The sequence below is a fragment of the Oryzias melastigma genome, linkage group LG15 (genome assembly GCF_002922805.2).
Source record: "Oryzias melastigma strain HK-1 linkage group LG15, ASM292280v2, whole genome shotgun sequence".
NCBI lineage: Eukaryota > Metazoa > Chordata > Actinopteri > Beloniformes > Adrianichthyidae > Oryzias > Oryzias melastigma.
In genome coordinates, this window is record NC_050526.1 from 14,796,630 (window position 1) to 14,814,072 (window position 17,443).

At 39.2% G+C, this 17,443-nt stretch overlaps 1 protein-coding gene across 2 annotated transcripts in view; it reads right to left on the minus strand.

The window, feature by feature from the left end:
• The window catches only part of kcnq5a (potassium voltage-gated channel, KQT-like subfamily, member 5a), a 114,474-nt gene that overhangs the window by 26,254 nt on the left and 70,777 nt on the right, over positions 1-17,443 (minus strand). For both annotated transcript variants that reach the window (XM_024297544.2, XM_024297543.2), the window contains exons 3-7: positions 13,659-13,785; positions 13,291-13,466; positions 8,068-8,193; positions 4,371-4,481; positions 4,199-4,294 (exon numbers count right to left, since the gene is read on the minus strand). In XM_024297544.2, the coding sequence (XP_024153312.1) occupies positions 4,199-4,294; positions 4,371-4,481; positions 8,068-8,193; positions 13,291-13,466; positions 13,659-13,785 (636 nt within the window). The remainder of the gene's footprint in view (positions 1-4,198; positions 4,295-4,370; positions 4,482-8,067; positions 8,194-13,290; positions 13,467-13,658; positions 13,786-17,443) is intronic.

Below are 17,443 nucleotides of genomic sequence, written 5' to 3' on the forward strand. Positions count from 1 at the left end.
CAGGACTATATACGTCAACACAGGCACAATTATTTGTTTAGATTAAATGATAAATATTGACTTTTAAAAAATAAATAAATACTATTTAACCCCCCCTCCCCCATCATATCACCTGATGACAGCTAGAGGACTTAATGTTATGGGTTTAGCATCACTTCCTGTCTCAGCTTTTACTTTCACCTCAGGACTTCCTGTTTCACCACTCTCTTTATATAATATATATATATTTCATGTAATATATTTTATATATGTTTAGCCTATGGCTGAATTCCTTCCCTACTCACTATGTAGTATGTTGGCCATTTAATAGAGCTGTCCGAATCTACAATTCCAAAATCAAGTGCTCTAGAAATTTCCCAGAAGTCTTTGCGAAAAACTAGTGCCCGTCGATGCTCACTGCATTAGTAAATATAGACCACAATGCATTGCGCATTGAGAAAAAAAACGTGTTCAAATGTAACTTTTTAATAAACCATCCAGATTTTCATCATCAGAACACAGTGGAGTCACAAATAGACGCTCTGAAATGTTCGTATTGATTCAATTTTTACTTTGTGAAATCGGTAACTTCATATTCAGCGTTTAAAAAAAAAAGATAAAAAAGTAGTGAGCATAGTGTCTGGATTTCTTTTGAAACCCAGGACACTAAATAGTCCCACAATATATTTTTTTTAGTAGTATATAGAAAGTTGGGCTATCCATCCATGTTTTAGTCTTCCCCTGCAGTGGACTCTCATCCTTCCATCAGCAGTTTCTGCAGAATTTTCCTCCATTCACTTCCACAATAAGCTCCTCCTCTAGTGTGTGCAAACGTTGACTGTATAAGAGAACTTGGCTGAGTGAGTGAGAAGTCATCCTTAAAATATGATTTACTTACAGGTTCAACCAAATGAAGTCAATCCAGTTGCCAGTTGATACTATTGGGAGCCACTGTCGTCAATCAGAGGTGAGCCTGTTGGAAGGCCACGCCCCTATCACTTATCGCCGGTAGGTAGAATCTGTTAATCAAATGTATTGAACGGCGTTTGACAATATACCACATTATGGAGGCATCTGATTGGTCAGTTTATAACCTGAATAACTTGCACTGCGGACAAATTGTTGAATGTGAGGAGGGATTGCTTAGTCCAGTTCTCATATACAGTCAATCGGGCCGAAAGTCTATTAAAGTGACATGTCATCACTCTAATTAGAAAAAAAAAATACTCCAACAAATTATTGGGAAAATTTGGGTTAAAACTGTGAAATATCTGTGTGATTCTGACACATCCTGATTAGAATTGGAAACTTTCATTCTCGCTTCACTTTCTTTCCTGGCGATGGCCTAAAAATTCTACTGCGTGGAGTGCACATGAACGCAAGCCGCTCCCGTTTTGAACACATCCACGTGTCATTTCAAGCTTTCATGTTCACTAAATTCATTGGCTTCAGATGTGAAAAATGTTGGTTGCTGTGGACCATCACACTTCTGAAACAGCTGAAACTTTAGGAAACAGCAAACGGGCTGCAGGAGTCACGGCTGAGGAGGAGGCAATCATTCAATCTGCTGACAACTTTATTTGTCCTGTTTGTGTCTGCATGACAGCTGAGCATGCAAAACTGGGTGGTCAAACTACACTTATTTTTTACTTCTTGCTGATGCACCCATAAACTTCTGCATTTGTTGGAGTCCGTCTACCGTTTATGACCCTTCATGCTCTCAGTTTCTGTCCTGAAACGGTTCATGACGCCCAGAGTATTTTCTACATCACAAACACAATCTTTTTCAAACTGATTTTTTTTCGTCTGCTCCTGATTCAGAACAACTTGAATAAAAACAATATATTTTAAGCTTAATTGTTTTATATATATGGCGTCTATCATGAGAAAAATGCCACAAGAACATGTTAAAAACCCATTTTTTATCGGTGTGGGGCTTAAAGGTGAGTCATTATCTAAACCTGACCTGCTGCTCAGACCTAATCACATGCTAACTTCCTGCAGACACAGGTGCACAGTGGATTTAAAGCAGTGAGGGTGGTGGTGAAGGGGGTGAAATGAAGGAGCACACTGAGGGACACAGTAATGAGAATGCTTTCCACATATTCAAAACATTGATGCTGCTGCCAAGTCTCCTTCAACCTGTTGGGGAAAATGTTAGCAGTTTGGCAGAAAGCAGTCAAACAGAAGGAAGAACGGGCAGAACTAATATTTTTATTTATTTATTATTTTTATTTAAGTTTTTGAATAAATGTAAACTTTTTTTGCCTGGATCAAAATCAGCTGGTTCCCCTGGCTAAGACTTACGGTATACGTCAAAGAGTGTGTCATTTGTTTTCTTCAACATGAGAAACAAACAACCCAAACTCTACCGTTAACGTTAAATCTGACAACGTTAAATCTCTGGGTCACTCAGTCCAGCTCTTATATACAGTCACTGGTGTGAGGAGTTCACAGAATAATATGAAGGGAGTCAGAGCGACTGTGCCTTGGTGGGTCGAGTGACCTGCCAATCAGAAGGTCAGAGGTTCAAATCCCAAGCTAAACATGCACAATCATTTGTTTTAAGGAAATGCATGTCAAATGTTGAGCACAGCACATGTAAAGCTTCTTTTAAATGCCTGAAAATCAGGGAAGAGTGACAGACATAACAAGCTGCAGGATTTGGATTATATTGATTGCATCTATAGAAGCCTGACTTGATGAAATTAAGATTTTCAGATTATTTTCACATTTCTAATCTTTAAATTCAGGATTTACAAATGAGTAAATGAGTATTTACTTGTTATGAATAGTTGTACTGTAGTACATTGATTTTGCTGAAAGATAGTCAATCTGCATGTAGATGTTTGAGGAAAAAAGTTTTTGCCCCCCGTTGGCATTTATCTCTTTTCTATTTTTAACACCTCAGTGTAATTTGACAAAAAAAAAATAGTAAAAACAGTTTTCTAGTACTTATTTCATTTATTCCAGATGAAATAAGTTACATTTTATGTGAGAAATTATTTACTTCTATGTCTAACCACAACTCTGATCAACCACAGGCTTTTTGTTAAAAAATAAATAAATAAATAAAAATAGAAGAAAATAGCTCAGTTTTGCAGATTATTGCTGAATCAAGGTTCAGCAGAAGCTGTCTGACGAGGTGAAGCAAACAAAAGATCTCAAGAAGAAGCAGTCCTACAGCATCTTCTAGAGGTGTGGAGCTTAGGGATTCCAAAAGATGAAAGATGAAAAGAAGTCTAGAACCTCAATTGAGTTCAGGATTCAACAGTCAGAAAAAGACTTTTTGGACAAAACTGGATCAATATGAAAGTTCAAGAAGAAAGTCTGATAAACAGGAAAACATCAAACATCTGGATCATCTCTAAAACGTTTGGACAAATATTCTGATGAGACAGAAGAGGAGATGTGTGTCCACCAACATCTGGGCTCAAATTAACACATTTTAAGAGTGAGACAAAAGAGGTGGAAGTATGATGGTGTGGGGTTGGCACGATTGATTCTGTTCATCGTCATAAAATCCTGAAGAAAAATGTCCTCTATCATTCTTGAGGTCAGACTCAAGAGCATTTAAGTTCTGCAGCAGAACAACAATCCAAAGTCAACAGGAGATCCAGCATGAAGGTTTTGAAGAATTCTGGACTTAAACCGGACTGAGCTTCTGGTTTAGGACTTTAAACAAACATTTGTGCTGAAAAATTGGAAAATCCAAACTATCCTTCTGAGAAGATCAAACTAAGTTATTACAAAAGTCACATTTTTTATTATGGAAGGGGACAAAAACTTTTTCCCAGTTCTACATGTTTATAAAAAGAAATAAAGAAAAATGAGACATTTAGATACATATTCCTCTGTATCAGTCAGTTCTGAAAATCAGAAGTAGTCCAGATTTAATCCTGGATTATTTCAGGAGGTTCTTAAAATCCTGCCTGCCTGTTTGTGGTTGTGGAGGCCTCAGAAAGACACGCAGCTGGGCCTGTGTGTGACAGTGAGCGACAGCTCGGAGGAGTGTGTGCCCCGTTGCCATGACAACCCATAAATCCTGTCCGAGGGTTTTGGCATTGGACATTGACAGGAACTCACCGTCACTCTCCCAGGGAGTGGAGGTGCCACAAAGGAAACCAGTGACCCCCCAAAGCTCCTGTGAACCCCCTTTGCAACACTCCCCAGATTAATCCTGCTGCATGTAGGAAATCAGGAAATGACTCATCCGTACCTGGATGAGGCTGGCGGCCGGGTTCCTTCGCTTCTCGAAGTGCTTCTGCCGATGCTGCTCCTGCACCTTCAGGGCAAAACCTGAGCCCAGGATTCCCTGAGTCCAGGACAGAGAAGCCTGAGCACCATCACCAGAGGATAAACTGAGCAGCGCGTGAGGGCGCCTCACTCACAGCTGGCAGGGCGAAGAAAGAAATCCCCAGAAGAGCAAAGCCGGCAGATAACAAGCGTCCTGTCCAGGTCTGCGGCGTCTTATCGCCGTAGCCGATGGTTGTGAGGGTAATCTGAGAGGAAGAGAGTCCAACATCAGAGCCACACTAACTTATTCAGAGGGCTTTAAATGAGGCAGGAAGGGAGGAAAAACAATATTTATATTAATAAATCCAATCAGGAAGGTTCCAAAACATGTCAGAGAATGGACCTGGACCTAACCCAGGGGTCGGCAACCCAAAGTGTTGAAAGAGCCACTTTGGACCAATACAATGAAAACCAAATGTGTCTGGAGCCGCATAAATTGAAACAGCTTATAAATGTCGTACACTGCAAGTAACACATGGAGAATGTGTCGAATAAACGATTATTTCTCCTGCTGCGTGTCCTCGTGTCATATAAGATATATTTTTGGCCTCATGACAAGTTGGTGAGATATTGCAGCGTCAAACTATATGACAAAAGCTGAATAGCCTCATAATGAACTTCTAAGCTTTTATTTTGACATCCCTCAATGACACAACGAGAGGGGGTCCTGATCAGTCTCTCCCTCATTCTCACTCCAGGTGCAGGAAGACTTCAAACATAACAGGACAAAATCATAAATGCCAACAAATGTTCAACAGTCAGACAACAAAACACGTTGACGAAAACCCAAACTTAAATCCAATTTCAGTCAGACAGGCAAAAGAATGGGTAACCCACAATTCCTTGCGCTGCCAGACCGACAGCAAGCCCAGCGTGAGACCATCACTACAATATGAATGAATTACAGTTTGTTTCATTGCTTTGATGAAATTAAAGAAATGCAATAAAGAAATACGATTTTTGATGTCATTTTTATTTAGAGGATTTGAAAAAAAAACACAAAAATGTAACGTGCACCTTTAAGGTGCTTCCACACTGGCCGCGTCAATCAACACTTTCAATGAAGAGTCAATATAAGCGCGTGCACACCTAAATTCCTGCCCTCCAAGTCTGGAGCGCGCGTAAGTTTTGTAGTCAGACATTTAAAAGGACAGAGTTGTGGAAACAAAAGTCTTCAGAAAGATTTGGGGGATTTTCAACACTTTTACTTTCGGTTCTCCCTGTTGTAGATGCAGATGAGCGCTAATGAACAGTAAAAATACAAGAGAAGGAGAATCTCCTCCCCGCCACGCACCGCACGCGGCCGGTGAGTGAGACCTGCACATCGCCGCGCTCAGCAGGTGGTATCCACACCGGAGCAGCGCGGTCACGCACGCAGTGGCGGGGAGGAGATTCTTCTTCTATTCTTCTTCTACTGTTCATTAGCGCTCATCTCATCTTGGTGTCATATTAACCTGACCGGACACAAACCGTAATGATTCATTTCTCCTTCGTGATCACGTTTGGTACTTCTGTGCTTTGAAGCAGACTCCGCCCACAAGCAGCTCCCGCGCTGAATCTTCAATCCGGTTCAAGATTTCCACGCACAGTTACAGCTCTGAGCTGCCGCGACTGTGCGTGGAAATCTTGAACTGGATTGAAGATTCAGCGCGCTCAATGCGTGCCGATTTGTACGTGGAGCTCGTGACCCGACTTCAAAACCCGCGTAGCAACGTGCGCTCACGTGCGCTCCAGACGCATGGGCAGGAATTCTGCTGTGCGCTGACTCAGACGGCGTGGAAGCATCTACACTCCTCTCACAACAACTGGAAAACGTAAAGGATGTTTGTGTCATGTTTGTCCTCCTACAGAAATCGTATTAAAACAAAAATATTGTGGCAGCCTGACTGTTAATTTAGAAATAGTTCCTTGTTAGTGGGTGGAGTTAGTGTCTGTTCTTGTGTTGCATTATGGGACTTGAGTGTTTTACCGGCACCCTGAGTGAGAGTGGTGTGTGTATGAGTGAGGCTCCTCACAGTGTCGGCTGTTCTGTGGTTCGGAGCTGTTAAATAAAGTTGTAGTCAAAATATTGACACCATCTGGTCTCCATGGTCTGCGTGTGCGCTTCCTATTCCAATCACGAGGGATCGTACAATGTATGGGACACTAGTGATGTCTGAATTTAATCTGCCAGTGATCTGTGGCTCTGCTCCCACCCAAATCGCTACAATATATTTCCTTCAAACAATTTAAATTATTTTCAAAACATTTTTGAAAAAGCGCCACTGAGCCGCAAGGGAGTGCTTGAAGAGCCGCATGCGGCTCCGGAGCCGCAGGTTGCCGACCCCCGACCTAACCTGACCAGAACACCACTTTGTAAAGGATATACCTTCTAATCGAGCACAATATTGGAGATTTATGAACTGATGTCGCACCCACTGACGATGTCATAAAGGAAGAACTTGATTTAGTTTTAAATTCAAATTTGAAATTTCACACCACAACCATATGATGTGAAACAGACAAGTTTAAATGATGTTCTTGGGCTACCAGAGTTGGACCTCACTGGATTTGAGTGAGCACTGGAGGACTAAAGACCTACTTCTTCTCAAGAACTGAGAGTCTGTTTTAAACTTTGGGACGAACCATTTCCTTGAAGTTCCAAAGTCTACAACAACCGAAAAAAATGCTGTCTTGACTTGGTGATGTGGTTTGCACTTCAGGTCCACCGTAATCACAACATTTTAAAAATGTTGAAAACTTAACCAGAAAATGTATTTATTTTGAAAATGTACCGGACCAAAAACTAAACTTTTTTTTTTCAAAATTTGTGTGACAGATCTTTTTTTCATCTTAAGAAATGAATAAAAATATGCAAATAATTCAATCTTCTTGGCAACACTTTATAATAAGAGGCCCTTTATTAATGTTAGTTAATGTATTATTAACTACTAATTACATATCAAGTAATAACTGCTTTAATGCATTATTGAACATATAGTTTAATGCATTTACATTTAGCTGACTTATGTTTATTGACATATTGTCAACAAATTAACATGTTATTCATACTGCAAATGACGTATAGTAACATGCATTATGCTAAATTTAACTGAAAATACTTAATGTTAAAAGTACACTAAGTATGTAGTAATTAACATTAGTTAACTACTTACTAATGTACTTATATGCTCAGTAACTAAGTAATACAAAACAGGAGTTAATCTTTTATTCCTACATGTAATTAGTCCTTATTAATGCATTAGCAAACATTAATAAAGTGACTCATATTGTGAAGGTACAACATAAACAGGATGTTTTCACAGATCCTGAAATGGTTTTTGTATTGTGGTGATCGCTCCCAACATTTTGATGTTCCCTCCCACATCGTGGATATTTGAAATGGATGAAACTCTGGTCCTAAGATAGAAACCCGCGTTTGCATCTGACTTTTATTCCCACAAGCCTTCCAGGCCAGCTTCACCTGGCAGCAGAGGGAAATTGGATTTATTGATCGGGCCTCTTGTTGTTTGTGTCTTGCCTGCATTCACTTTTTCAAAGGAAGGATGTTGAGAGGAAACACGGAGCGGCTCGGCCAGCCGAGCACGACTCTGAACCCCTTTTGTCGGGTTTTTTCCTGCTCAAACTCTAAATTTGTCATTACCCTCAGACAGGAGCAGCAGGACTCCAATCACACTGATGTCCTTTACTTTGCTTGCGGTAATGGGTGTGCAGAAGAGTGTTTTTATTTTTACCATCTCAGAAAGTAAGTCTGTTTTCCACAAATATCCCTGAAGAGTCTGAGGTGCTCACCGTTCCCCACCACAGAGCATCGGCGTAGGTATCAAAGTCCTTGTTGAACTCTTTCTCCACCAAATACACAAGAAAGGAGGAGAAGATCAGCACCAGGAACCCGATGTACCAAGCTGTCACCAGCTCCTGTTGGGAGAACACCAGGGTTCTTCATTAGGAAACCGACAATTCAGAAGACTGAAAGATTGTTAATTATAGTAGATGAGGAGCTGTAGAGTTCTCATGGTAGGAAGTCAGAAACCTATCGATGGAGTTGAAGCAGGTTCTGACTGACAACACTTTGATTGACTTACAGTGTTCAGAATGGATCTGATTCGGATCTAAAAAACTGCTTTGTTTCCTAAACAAACAGCAGATTCTCTATTTTTTATAACTCTTTAACACCAGAGATTTAGCTCCAATGTTAACATTCTTTCGACTACCATAACTCTTCAACCGTTTACACCAATTACATAATTCAAGCTGATTCTAAAGTTGAGAAAAGCCGCAACACTTCACATTTGTAATGTGTATCATACCAATGCAAAGTCGGTATAGAAAGCCACTTTTCTTCATGTCAGAATTACCTGATTCCTGTATATTGTGTAAATAGCTGATGGCAATGAGCGTTCAAGCGACCCCTTTCAATGAAAAGTCTATGTAAACGCTTAAATGGGCAAGTTTAACACTCTCGTTTCAACGACTGCTTATGGGCTCCAGGTTCAAACATAGGTCCATTGAACACGCTTTAAAAGTCAAATCGGGTCAAACTTTAACCATCCAGAGGCCTGGATTTGATAGTGACAGATGGATGCCGTCTCCTTTAATTCATGGAAGTGCCTACCCTTTGGAAATTGATTGTTAAGGAGAAATTAATAATTGTGGTTTGTTCCCATACTGAATTCTTTGACACCAATTCCTTCATATATTGGAATAAAGCTTTGAAAGAAAAAGCCTGGAGCAAGATTTACAAGATTTGTACCGCTTCAACGGTTTTTGACGCCTCTTCCAGCTGCAGCATGCACTAATAAACAGTAGAAAAAGAAGAAGAAGCCCTTCCCTGCTTGTCAAATGTGAACACATGCTAAACAGGCAAGCCCAGTGTGAACGTAGCATCACGATGTGTCAAAAGGCATGTGTTAATACAGATGTCCCTGGTGACATCTCTGATACTAAAGGTTAAAAAACTCATCAACCGAGTTCCCACTTTTTTCAAAGAAAGAATCATTGTGTTATAGAAAGGAACCCAGCTGTTGCATAATTGCCATTGACTTCCTGACGTTCAAACCTTCAGACTAAGCTGAGAATAAATCTGTGATATGATACCGATCTATTGTAGATGGATGTTTGTCTTAGATGTTGTCAGATTCTTGCTTGTACCTCTTTTTTGGCTTTACCACTAGTTTCTAAGTGAGGATGCTGAGCTGTACTCCTGTGTGGGAGGACCTGGCAGCCCCAAGGATCCCTGACATGCTTTCATACAGCGACTAATGTCGACCAACATTTGCTCCTTAATCGTGCAAGAAAATGCTGATTCGTGTTCTTTTCACTCGCAGGATCATTTGTTACTCTCCGTGCCTTTGGCTTGAACTGAACTGGGCAACAGAGTTTCTGTCTCCTACTTGAAAAATGTTACAGAAAGACCAGAACTAGTGGGTTCATTTGCTGATGTGCCTGTAGTTCTAAAATGAGAACTCTTGGGGATAAACACAACATTCACTTGTTTTTCTGACACTTGTGTTACTGTATACCTGAAATGTATAGTTTATGTGTGGTGTTGTTTTCTTGACCAGAACTGCAGTAGAAAGGAGGTTCTGATGTAGGAATTTTCTTTTTGTTGTTTTTAAGCGATTTCATCTGAGAATCTGATGATCTAAAATGAAAATAATGTGCTTAGTTGATGACTGTTCCATCTTTCACTTTTATTTTGAAAGTTTCTGAAATCCTGGGACCAGCTCGACTGGCACTAACAACCATGCCACGTTCAGAGTCACTTCAATCCCCTTTGTTCCTCACTCTGGTGCTCAGTTTGAACTGCAGCAGATTGTCTTGGCCGTGTCTACATGCCTAAAAACACTTAGTGATTGACTGGTCGGATATTTGTGTTAACGAGCGCTCGGACAGGTGTTGCTAGTAAAGTGGCCAGTGAGTGTATATTACAGCTTACAAGTAAACTACAGGTAAACTATGAACATTTTTAGAGGAGATAATCAAGAACTACACATTTTGTCAAATTCCAGTGTTTTAAGTGTGCCTCATAGTTCAAATAATACAGTCAAGTAGTTCTGTTTTCATTTTAGCTAGTTAGATTTATTAATTTCTTGCTAAGAAGCATCACAAATGTTTAAAAATATATATATTTTTTTCATTGCTGACATTACATTACCCACCACTAGATTTACGTCATTGAGATCATGCTTTGTGACACAGGAAGTCTTTTATTTTGAAAGGAAGTCTTGTCAACCTCTGTTAAAAGCTGCAAACTGTTTCATATTTGGGGGAAAAAAAATCTATTTCTCTTAAAGTTTGTTTCATGTATGCCAAAAAAATAATAGTTTATTTATATTTCTAATAAAAATAGCAATGACATAAATAAAAAGTCTTATTTTTCCAAAGGATGTGTGCCTCCAACTGGACTGTGGTCAGTAAGAAATCGACCAAAATGGCTGTTAAAGGTTGCAGACCCCTGTTATAGTGTTATCAATACATGTTTCTTACAATTTTAGTCATTTAGTTTTTTATATATAATGTTCAACTGACTGATATTCTTTCATATTTTTTTTATTAACATTTTGTTATAATAATTTTGGGTGAAACAAATTCCATATTTTAATGGGTGTTTTTTGTGTTCTTTATTTTTTTAACCCCCTTTTGAACATTGAGGCTTTAGGAAAGCTTTCATGTGTGAAAAGGAAGCTTTTTTTAAATTAGAGGTTTAAAGAATAAAATAATAAATCTAACCTAGCATTGCTTTTGTGCTTGCCTTGTGAAATTGCAAAAGCATGTAAACTTGTACTTTTTGACAGAAATTGATGATGGATTTTCTCTCCAATTTGAAAGTTTCTCGGCTTCAAAATAAGTCGGTCAGTCAATGTGAGGGCGGCAATCAGTGTTGGGGTAATCAATCAAATCAGATGGATGATTAGCAGACAGAGATCTAGGTGAGTTCTCATTCAGGATGTGCAGCGACTCTGGTTACTGATGCTGCAACACACTGGATCCTTTGTTTGGCTCATCGTTTGCTCTGAGCCTCCTGATCTGCAGCTCTGCTCGGAAAATGAAGGAACCAACCCTCCTGCAGATGGCCATTATAAAAGAGATGCAAGCAAAGACCAATCTTTGAATAAAAACGTAGGGAAACAGAACGAGCTACATTAAAGTCGTACTCCGATCATCTTTTGATGTATTTTAACAGTGTTCCCAGTGATCTTTTAATTAGGATAATGTCATTTTTGGCCAAAATCAAAAAACTTGTGTTGTTTTTTTAGGACATAGTTTCTGCAGAGTGGCAGTAAATCATTAGAAATTCGCCTCTGAGTTGTAAGAAGGACTGTTGGTATGGAGCAACCCCGCCACTCTTCCCCTCCCCATTGCTGAGAGCTCTCTGATAAGACTCTCCTGCTAGCTTACAGCACCTCACACCGCCAAGCTAACATTAGCGGTGTAAACAAAAATGGTGAGCAAAATTTGAGCTAGTTGTCTACAAGCGAATGCATCAGAACTGAGCAGGGAGTTTGTGACCCGCCCACTGTGTTTTCTACGCCAGAAATCTTTTTCTGACTGCATTTTTACGTCTGCTCCTGATTCACAAGGATTTGGAAAAGTAAATACTCAGAAATGTAATTTTGATCTTAATTTTATTATATATCCTCCATCATGAGAAAAATCTCAAAAACATCAAAAACATAATTTTCATTGAAGTGGATCTTTAGATATTTTATTAAATATAGTAAATAAACAAAGTTTTATAAATCTGTTTTAGCTTATTTATAGAAGCAGGAATAAACAATTTCTGTGAAAAACCTGAAACTTTTACCGCCTAACAAAACTTGAAAGAGAAAAAAAATGTTTTTTTCCCCCCTTTTTATAAACTATACACTTAACCTTAATGCCGAAGGCACTGGCTCACATTTTTAGTCTTTGGTGACTCAAACATGGACTGGACCAGTCTAAGGATGGACACTCTACTGGACCCTGAGTTAACCTAGTTGTTTGCTGTTAGATGTATATTAGTGAGCACTATAACTAGTTCTTTTCCAAAAACTATTCTGAAAGGTTTGAGGTTCTTAAGCGACGTTCACATCAGGCATGTGTTACGCATTCAAGAACAGTTTCATGAACGCACTTTTAGCATACGGTGTTCACACCAGATCGGCAGGGAGGGGCTTGTTCTGTTTTATACGTTTACTAGCCCATATCCGCCACCAGCTGGTATAGGTTTGGTGCTAAATGTTGAAGTGATGGAAATTTTGTGACTCTTGCTTTTTCTTTCACAGCTCTATTTCAATAAATGAAAGACTTGGTGTCATACAACTCCAACACGCAATAGCAATTCATTTCTACCCCATTCTCACATTTCAAACTGTTGCCACTTCTGTGTTTTGAAAAGGCCACTACCCATTCATCACAGCCAAATCTGAGTTTCTGACTGGTCAGAGTTTAGCTGTTTGCCATTCAAGCAGTCAAAAGTTCTACTGGTTAAACTTTCAGGGCGTGTAGTTTGTACGCAGAGCCCGAAAACTGACTTAAAAACTTGCGTAGTGATGTGTGGGGGCGAGAGTTTTGACTTTTTGAAAGTGATTGATTGATCGAATGGCAGTTGGTGAGGTCAATATGGACATAGCTTTAAATGTTTAAATTGGGTTATTTTTCAAGGTTTACCTCATTTTTTGTTAAGCTTCAAATAAAAATAAAAAGCTGCAGACACACAAGTAAGTAATTTTTAAATAAACTTTTTTTATCAGTTTAATTCTATATATATGAATTTGCAGAAACTTCTTTAATTATTTTATGAACTAGTTTCAGAGAATTGCCAAAAACTTTGTTTACTGTAACTCGCGTTTAAAAGAAGTACTTAAACATTTGTTTGAAACTAGAACATTTGAGATTAAAAATTTGAGATCCATCACTGAAGAACTGAAGTTACAGATTAAAGAAAGCAGAAAAAGAAGGGAGGTCTGTTCATTTCTAAAAGAGGACACCTCCTCTTCACCTCCTCAAACTGACAGAAAGCAGATGTCTTACCTTACTGTGAGCATAAACCACAGACCCCAGCAGCTTCCAGGTGCCCCCCCTGCGGTCCATCCGCACCATGCGCAGGATCTGAAGGAAGCGGAGGCTGCGCAGCGCTGAGGTGGCAAACACGTTACCTTGGCTACCGGCTGAAACCACAGCAACCGAGGTGATGAGGACGATGATGTCTGGGGAGTAAAGGAGTGAAAATTAAAGGTCATTGGCTCCACGGTAACAGGAAGTCCGGTTGACTTTCCGTTTTTTGTGCAATAAAGCAAAAACAGTCACATCTTTGAAAGACTGTTTTGTTCAGTTCCAAAGCGTGAGTGTGAACCCCCACCTCACCCCACCCCACCCGCCGCTCTTGTAAATAGACCTACCGATGACACAGAAGGGCTTCCTGGCGAAGCGGAGGCGTCCCTGCCAGCCTCGATAGCGGCAGCAGCAGCCAGCGCTCCATATCCTGAAGATGTACTCCAGGCCAAACACCACGATCATTACAAACTCCTGCACACACACACACACACACACACACGTCATTCAACACAGACAAGCACTTTGCCCTACCAGGATCAAAGGTGTGAGGTAATGAGCTTCATCTCTGCTCCTGGTCTTCTTTGACTGTAGAAACTCTATCAAGATGTTAGTCTAACGTGAGGCCAAAGGAACTGATGACTCTATATAAAAACATGAGAACGTTTCTTTGGTTACATTTGACTGCAGGTTCTGGAACCTTCAACTCTGCAAAAAGCCATTTGGGTTGATTTCTCACTGACTACAACCAAGTAGGAACCACAAAGTCTTCCTTCACCCTTTAAAAAAATAAGACACCAGTTTGTATTTATGCACTTGTTGCTACTATGGTAAACATAAATGAACCGTTGTTCATTTTGCATAAAAAAACACAAAACTAAAAGAAAATAGCCTTTTTGTTAACTTTTGACAGAAGTTCCTTTCAAAATAAAAGACACCCTGTCACATATGATCATCTCAATGCAGCAAAAGTAGTCGTAGCAAGTGTAATGTCAGCAGTGATTAAATGAAAATAGTTAATTTTACAGTTGTCTGTGCATCCCTGCCAGAAATGTAAATCTACCAAACCAAAATGAAAGCCAAACTAATTAAGTAATCCCTGCCATATTTTTAGAACTCACTTAAAATGTCTTAATTTTTTCAAAAGTAAAAAATTCGCTTAATAATCAAGTGTGCCTTAATACACTGGTTGTGCTTATTGACGTCCATTGATTTTCTGAAGTACAAGACACACAAAAATGTGTCAAAATGTTGTAGTTTGACTTGGATTACGCACTGTCCTTCAACTGTTTGTAAATGAGTTAAAGTTTGAGTTAGTTTACTTTTTCCCCTTTACTACTTTCTGACTTTTTTTCTTCTCACTTACATTATAGTTACTTTTTAACACATAGAAACTTTTTTATTTTCCTTTAATAAAAGAGCCACATGTGGCTCCAGAGCTGCAGGTTGCAGACCCCTGTTCTAAACCCATAGCAGGTATTGTTCTTGTTAGAATGCACATGCATGTTCACATACTGTATGTGCAGAACAACAACAACAACAACAACAAAAACTACAGGAAACACCCTAATCCTTTTTTCATAATTTTTTAATGTTTTTTTAATGTAAACGTCATGATTTTTTATGTTATTTAAACAATGAAAGCCCTCCTAAAGCTGAATACACTCATATCCTTTATAACCAAGTTACAGATTTGGGTTTGGCAAGCATAAACATCCATTGCTAAGGGAGGTAAAGATTTTACTTTGACGTAAAGACTGGAAAATTGGTACGGATATCTATCAGAACTTGATGAATAAGAAAATGTATGGTTGCTATGATGTATATATCTCAAAGTCCATCATTTTTAATCAAAGTTTGACTTGAGTTTCCTCCTTTTTCATTTCCTTGGAAATGGAACAGATATTTGTCTAAATGCTAGATTCATTTTTAAATAAGATGCAACAATTGCTACAGACATAAAAAGTTTTCGTTTTATATCTTCTTAGTTTTCTTATTGGCTTCAGACAGATTTTTTTTCTCCTTAGGATTTAGATGTAAAGATTCTAAATGTTTTTCATGTTTTAAAGAAGAAGCACCCAAAGGATCAGTCATGTCACAGTTTGGTGCCCATGGTTCCTGGTGACATTTTAACCTTTCATCGTCAAAGGTTAACCTTTAATCGACTTCACCCCAAGCAACGCTCACAAATTGGATCGAGCGTCCCAAAGTGCGACCTTATTAAAAACGAATTAGAGATAAAGTCATCAAACTTAAAGCATGAATGCCAAAGTTCTGTTCCTGAAACTTACTAGTGAAACTTTAACCAGATTTTCTGATCTCAAATATTCAGAGTTTGAATCAGTGATATATTTGAATTGACTCACAACATTACAGTCCTCCAGATGGTTTGCTCCACCTCATTCCTGCAGCCTTTTCTAATATGCTGCTGTTTTATACAAGCTCTTTTTGCTCAAGAAAAGTTAAGCTTTTTGTAGCTCATTTAAAAATGTGTATGAAACAGTTCAGTCAAAAGCCCTCTAATCCCATCTCTTCAATTTAAAGCGTTAGCTACATGCATCTGTACATTGGGTCAGGCTTTTGGGTTCCTGTAGTGAGCATCTTAAGGGGGGAATACAAAAGGGGACAATAACAAAAAACTGGACACCAATAAGAATAAAAGGAACACGGTTTATTAGATAAAGGAAATCTTGTGTCCTGAAACGAAAGAACAAAAAATGAAATAATTAATTTGTTTTTTAAAAAAAAAAAGGATATTGGAACCTTGGCCACACATAAAATAAGTCAGGGAGACTGCTGACCCAGCCATGTCGACCGTCGGGGTCAGCCGCTTCCTGCCAATGGCTGCCTAACCAAAATCTACCCACAATAAACAAAGCCCGCAAACTAAGACTACCAAGGTCCAACTCCAAACTAAAATAACAAAACCCAGCAGTGTAAGACTGCTGAGGACAAAAATGGTAAAAGAACAAAACAAACTAGCACAACTAAAAGTAAAACCCAAATGCTACCCTGCCTGCCTTGGTGAGGCTGCCTCTGACTTAAATGCCTGCTAGATGCCAATTGAGATAATTTGCCCCACCTGCCAGGTGAGCAGAATGGCAGAGCATGTTGAAAAGTTGCAGCACAGCAGCAGCAGGATATAACAGGAGGGTTGAAAACATGAAAAAGCAGTAGACACGCCTGCGTCTCACCTACTTTACCTTTACTTCACCATTGCATGTTGTATAAGTGTTAAGTATTGTCCAGCATGCCCGTATAAACATGTACATGAACATTTAGGCTCTAGGGGCTCATTGAGCGGTCCATGATCTTGAAATTCCATGTGGGCCACCTGCGTGCCCTGAACAAGTTTGCTCATCGCAGACAGCTCGTATCCAATTGTGAGAGAAGTTGTGATCTAAGTCTCAAGACTTTATTTGAAGCCCGACATGGAATGGAGTCTTTTCACTTGATTAGACTTCATCATTTATCCAAAACTAGTAAATTAACTTTTATATCTAACACTGATTTAAACGACCCACATTCTGTCTTTTACTTTAAATAATTTCTACAAGGGTTTGAAAGACAAAACTTGTGTGTATGGAGGAGGCAGTTACATAAAAAACAAAACTTGGATAACTATGACTTTGAGGGGATTAACATGTTTGTTTCTTTGGATTGTCCGATGGGAAAAGTTTCTTGAACTTTGCTACAAACCAAACAGGTGAACTCTGGTGCACATAAAAACGATGGTCTTTGTTCTCTTCAGTCTGAGTACAGATGGATTTTTCCACCAACAAGTGAAAGAAAAAGCATGTAAATGAGCTTGAAATAAAAAGAGCCCACAGTGCGAGTCTGAATAAACAGGAGACAGAAAAGTCGGAAAATGTCTCGACAGTAAATTTAGTGAAGAAAGGAAGCAGTTGGAAGTATGTGATTTTTTCCAGGCCGTTTGGCCCACTGCAGTCTCTTTCGAGAGGGCGATAAGTGTGTAATTTTTCAAAGGTCGTGCTCTTATTGTGAAAACAGTCATGGGATGCTTTCACACCTTTGCCGTTTGGTCATGGGCCAGAGTGTGTGTTTTGTTTGGGGAGAAGACAACGTTCCTATCAGCTTTACTTTGGACTAAAAATGACATCTCTGAAAACTG